Here is a 5,938-nt window from a genome sequence, read left to right on the forward strand (position 1 = left end):
CGTCAGACACACTAAAATCCCTTTTAATTGAATTTTATCATTTCAACAATAATATAAAGTCCTCAGTTATCTTATAATGGCTTTCAGTAATCAAGTTAAGTAATACAAATCTTTTAATATTATTTTGTTCCAATATCACACTATTATGAAATATCCAATTTCTCAAAACCGTCATTTCAACCTTTATTTTCAATATTATAACATGAAAACCATGTAAAAAAAAAAAAAATCATCATTACGTATCATTTCAGTTGGTGTTTCAATACATAAGCACAAAAGATTTGACAGCGAATTTTCTATTTCTTTGGAAATTAACAAAAACATCACGGGACGAACGTCTGACGGAGTTGACGAACATCTGACGGAGTTGACAAGTTTAACTGATTTAGGTTCTAGACCACCTAGGATCTTGATTCTGGTGACTAATCCCACATTTTCAAGGATGAGGAATACAGTGGTACTATTTAGATTTGCCCTGTGAACATGGCAGCCATTTTTCTGTTATTTCCCAATAACTCAAGTTCTACACCACCTAGGATCTTGATTCTGGTGACTAATCATACATTTTCAAGGATGTGGGATACATTGGTAGGCTACTATTTAGATTTGTCCTGTGACCATGGTAGACATTTTTCAAAATGGCCGCCAACTTTCTGTTATTTCCCAATAACTCAAGTTCTACACCACCTAGGATCTTGATTCTGGTGACTAATCATACATTTTCAAGGGTGAGGAATACAGTTGTACTATTTAGATTTATCCTGTGACCATGGATGGTAGACATTTTCAAAAATGGTGGACCTGCTATTATTTTACCAATTTACTCAGGGAATATTATCAGAATAATATAAAATCTGTTTTTCTATTTCTTACCAAGAATTTTCTTCACCAATGTTTGTAAAGGTGTCTACTAACATATCTCACATTGGTTTCTATTTGACCACCCTAGGGGCATGTTTGACAGCTGCTGAAAGTTGGGTACCATCAACAACCAATATAAGGCTAAATGTTCTAAATTTCATTATGCTTTAAGTAGCATGTGGCATGTCAAACTAGGGGCTTTTCATGATTCTGGATCCATTCCAAGCATTCGTTTTGCACAAAAAACACTACGTTGGCTAAAAACGGCCATAGCCATCATCACAGATGTGATGAGGTCAGCACATGTCGGCACATTTGGGCAAGTGGCTATGGCCAAACTAGGGGGTCTATGGCCAAACTAGGGGTCAAACTCCTTGGGCTAAATTCGGTGAGGTGAACAGTGAGCAGTGAACAGTGAGCGAAAGACTGAAGACAGAAGATTTGGCTTCAGGACCATCAGGCAGGATGTGCAGACACTGAAGGCATCAGTGTCTTTCTCTGTGTCCCCAGCATGTCAACCAAAGGAATGTTACCAAATCAAAGGAGCCTTCACCTCATGTCACCTGGGGCTAGGCCTGGGCGATATGACGATATATATCGTATTTTCGATAGAAAATGTCTATCACGAAAAATAAGCTATATCGTTTATATCGCCGTTTCGCTTTACGGCAGTGTTTACGGCAGTATTTTACGTCACAGCGCTTATATACGGCATTCCCAGCAGCTGACCGCACTGAAAACAAACAACATGGAGGGTGACGCTGCGATAGCTGACGGTAATAATAATAATGAAAAAGAAGATGACCAGCCAAGTGAGCCAACACGACCACAAGCCGAGGAGCTTGCACCTAAAAGAGGGGCAACGTCTTCCATTGTATGGAAGTGGTTTGGATTTAAAAAGACGGACACGGACCAGACCACAGTATTGTGTAAAGTCTGCCGCTCACCGGTCCCATCGGCGGATTCCAACACGACTAACTTATTTTATCACCTGAAAAAGAATCACGACAAAGAATACAGCGAGAGTCAACGTTTGAAGGCAGCAAAACCAGGGCCTGACGTTCAGAAGAAAAAGCCCCAGACACAGACGTTGCAAGAGTCATTTTGCCGTGGCACACCATATACCCATGACTCCCGAAGATGGAAGGAGATTACTATGGGTGTTGCCCATCACATCTGTTTAGACAGCGTTCCGATCTACACGCTGGAGAAACGGGGGTTTAAGGCGATGATGAAAAAGCTCGATCCTAGATACGAAATACCCAGCCGAAAATACATGAATAAGTTTGTCTCTCGTTTATATGCCGAGTGCAGAGGCAAAGTGGAGAGGGAGATTAGCAACGGCATGTTTTACTCTGCAACAACTGACATGTGGTCGAGCCGAGCGACCCATCCATATATGAGTCTGACGGCACACTACATCGACCCAACGTGGAACCTCCGCAGTCGGTGTTTACAGACGAGTTATTTCCCAGATGAGCACACTGGAGAAAACATAGCCAAAGGTTTCACAGAGGCTCTCGAGTCGTGGGGACTGGAGGAGGATCACCTCGTCTGTGTCACTACAGACAACGCATCCAACAACATCCTTGCCTTTCAGCTGAATGAAATGACACGCCTACAGTGCTTTGGCCACCGTCTTCATTTAGCCATCGGTAAGTGACAAAGTGTATCAATCAAAAAATATGCATATAGATTTAATATAAATGCTAAAAATGCATGTATATATATATATATATATATATATATCAGTTCATTTCATAGTACAGTAATAAATACCTAGACTTAAAAATTATTAAAATAACTACAGACAATATACAATAATACAAATAGAATATAGGTCCATTTGTATACTGTCAGTTACTGTTATAGTAACTCCCATAATGGCAACATTTTCCTGCAATAGTTAAAAAGCCAGTTAAAAGCTACAAATCACACCCATGTGAAGTGAGGGGCACGCTTATCAATTCATCATAATACATGATTTCATTATGGCCAATCACAATTTGCGTCCTCACTTTTATCTTCAATGTTTGAGTTACACAATGTTTGTGTTTACACAAATACTCAAACTGTCCATTTATATGAATCTATAAATATAAAACGAATGAAATTAATACATTTTACTTGTCCTCTACAGTGTAGAGGACAAGTAAAATGTGTATTAAAAAATAGGTATAGAACTGTACATTTACTTCTCCTTTATTTACACAGGGCATAGTCTGAAACTGGACAAGGTGGATCGAGCAGTCGGTGTCTGCAAGAAGATTGTGCTTGCGTTCTCCAATTCCTGGAAGAGAAGAAAGGCGCTGGCCAAGGCCCAAGCAGATCAAATGCCACCCTTGCCCACTCATCAGCTGATCACAGAAACCCCTACGAGGTGGGGCTCTATGCAAGCCATGGTTGAAAGGGTGCTCGAGCAGGAGAAAGCCATCTCACAGGTCCTCCGTGCCGACAAGAAGGTACGTCACCTGGTCCCAACTTGGCAGGACATAGACGTTCTGGAGTCCATCAACAGGGCTCTTAGTCCTCTCAAGGAGTTTACGGATGCCTTGTCTGGGGATCTTTACCCAAGTGTTTCCTACTTGAAACCCGTCCTCCATCTGTTCAACACTGATCTACTCCAGAAAAAGAATGAAGACACTGAGCTCACCACGACCATCAAAGAAGGTGTACTAAAATACCTAAATGAGAAGTATGACGACGAGGAAACCCAGGATTTGCTTGACATGGCTTCTCTTGTTGACCCTCGGTTCAAAACCACATACATCAAGCCAGAGAAGGTGGGCTACATAAAGACGAGAGCTGCTGCAGACCTGCAGAAGATGGTGGCCCAGGAAGGAGAGGCCCTTCCATCAGCTGCTGCTGCCACTCAGGATCAGCCAGATTCAGAGGAGGTTCCTACATCTAAGAAGAAAAAGAAAACTTTAAGCAGTTACTTTGATTTTGAAACACCAGCGAAGCGAAGCCATGCCCCTTCAAGCAGAGAAGCCATTGAAAATGAGATCAACCTCTATCTCCTACTGCCCGTTGGTCGAAAAATAGAGCCACTACAATGGTGGCAGGAGAACGAGTCACATTTTCCCCTAGTGGCCAAGCTAGCAAAGAAATATCTATGCATCCCTGCCACAAGTTCCCCTTCAGAGCGGGCTTTCAGCACCAGTGGGAACATTGTGACATGCCAGAGGGCAGCACTGAAACCCTCAAGAGTAGAAGAGCTTACATTCCTTGCACGCAACCTAGATTTTGAAGACTGAGTCACTGAGAACTATATGCAAAGATGATGTCAGTGTCAACTTTATCAAGTCTTATTTTGTTTACATGTTTAATTGGATGTGATCCAATGTGCTATACTTGAAGTTTTGTTTACCTCAGTTTAGGGCCTAGGCCTGTATTTCTGTTTGCTGCTAAGGCCTGGCCTACCGTTCAAACTTAAGAGATTTATTTTGTTGTGAGGCTGTGAGCCTGATTTTGCTGAGCTGCAGCTTTAAACTTAAAGTTTACAATTTTGTTTAAAATTGTTTGCGTGCAAGCAGCATGAGTGTGTGTGTGTGTGTGTGTGTGTGTGTGTGTGCATGCATCATGTCATGAATGATGTAATATTCATGTAACAGTGGTTCTGTTTTCTGAAGGAAAACCAAAACTGGGGTCAGGGACTCAGGTTCCTATAATTGTTTTTGGCAGCTGAAAGCTATATTCTGATACCCCTAGCCTTTGTCCAGCAGGGGGAGTGGTTCTACCAAGCTATAATTAACCTGTAAGACCTGCCTGGGAATGGGAAGAATTAGAACAGATTGTTTAATGTTTACAACTTTACATTTGGTATTTGTTTTGTAATGTGGAATGTTAAGCAGATTTTTTTGCACCTGTGTGTGCACCAGCACCACGCTTAGTGTTTAAACAAAGTGCAAATATTCAAATCACTACTGTTCTGTAGTGTTTTCTATTGCTCCAGGGTTCTAAATAAAAGAAATATTTAGTACCATACCTATATTTGTTGAGTATATCATTTCAAACTGCATTTTACCATGTGAAATTGTTAACAATATATTAATTAATTGAATTTACAAAAAAATTGCTATATCGTGAGTATATCGTTATCGTGATAAAATATTTTCTATATCGTGATATGAGATTTTGCCATATCGCCCAGCCCTACCTGGGGCTGGGTGAGCAATCGTATCCTGTATCTAAACTCACAACTAAATACAGACACTTGGCCAGACTGCCGTTTGAAAGGGTCAAACCCCTCATCCTGATTGGGGAAGACCACCCCACCTAATCACACCAACCGAACAAGTGAGGTTGGGGCCTCCAGGTGGGCCAGCAGCCATCTGCACAAGACTGGGCTGGACCCTGCAGGAAAGCAATCTCCAGCCAAGACAATGTAAGTTGACTATAACAGAGCCCCAGAACACAGAGCTCAGGAGAAGGATGGAGAAACACTGGCAGGAGGCCACCAAGATACAATGCCCCAGAGACCCAGAGTGTGCCACCACTGGCAGTAAGGAGATCAACTGCTGCAGCAAAGATGTCATGAAAGGCAAGTCTCCACCAAAAAAAACCCTGAACCTAATCGGGGTGTCAAGAGACCAAAGTTTCTCCCCCACAGTTCCCTGCAGTGGCCAGTGAAGTCAAACTGTGCATCTGTACCTGAAATGGGCAAGTCAAAGGCCAGAAAGCCCACCTCCTTTTAATGTCCTGTCAGTAGAAACTCAACCTGCACCTGAAATAAGCCCTTACCTCTCCCAGAGAAAGTTCATCCTTGAAAATGTAATGATTAGTCGCCAGAATCAAGATCCTTGGTGGTCTAAAACTTGAGTTATTGGTAAAATTGTTACGGTTTGAGAGAATGACTGAACCCAATATGCACGCCACAAAACAGGAAAGTTCAAAATTATATTATTTATTGATATCCAAGGCAGTAAAGAACAAAAAGTAGCATCTCCAAAACTCCAAAATACAAAAAGATCCAAAAAGGCAAAACTCGGGGATAAGGCAGTAAATGAAACAAGTCCAAAACTCAAACCTCTCGAGAAGACAATGATCAAGAACCAGGAACCTCGGGGTAGAATGA

At 41.7% G+C, this 5,938-nt stretch overlaps 1 protein-coding gene across 1 annotated transcript; it reads left to right on the top strand.

Moving 5' to 3' along the window:
- Positions 1-2,230: 2,230 nt before the first annotated feature.
- LOC308322117 (E3 SUMO-protein ligase ZBED1-like) lies at positions 2,231-4,118 on the top strand (the record flags this gene model as incomplete). The annotated part of the gene is made up of 2 exons (XM_080773312.1): positions 2,231-2,516; positions 3,076-4,118. The coding sequence occupies 2 exons, from the start codon at positions 2,231-2,233 to the stop codon at positions 4,116-4,118; spliced, it is 1,329 nt and encodes a 442-aa protein (XP_080629438.1).
- Between the last annotated feature and the right edge of the window lie 1,820 nt (positions 4,119-5,938).

The sequence above is a fragment of the Protomyctophum bolini genome, assembly GCF_963924005.1.
Source record: "Protomyctophum bolini genome assembly, chromosome: 10".
NCBI lineage: Eukaryota > Metazoa > Chordata > Actinopteri > Myctophiformes > Myctophidae > Protomyctophum > Protomyctophum bolini.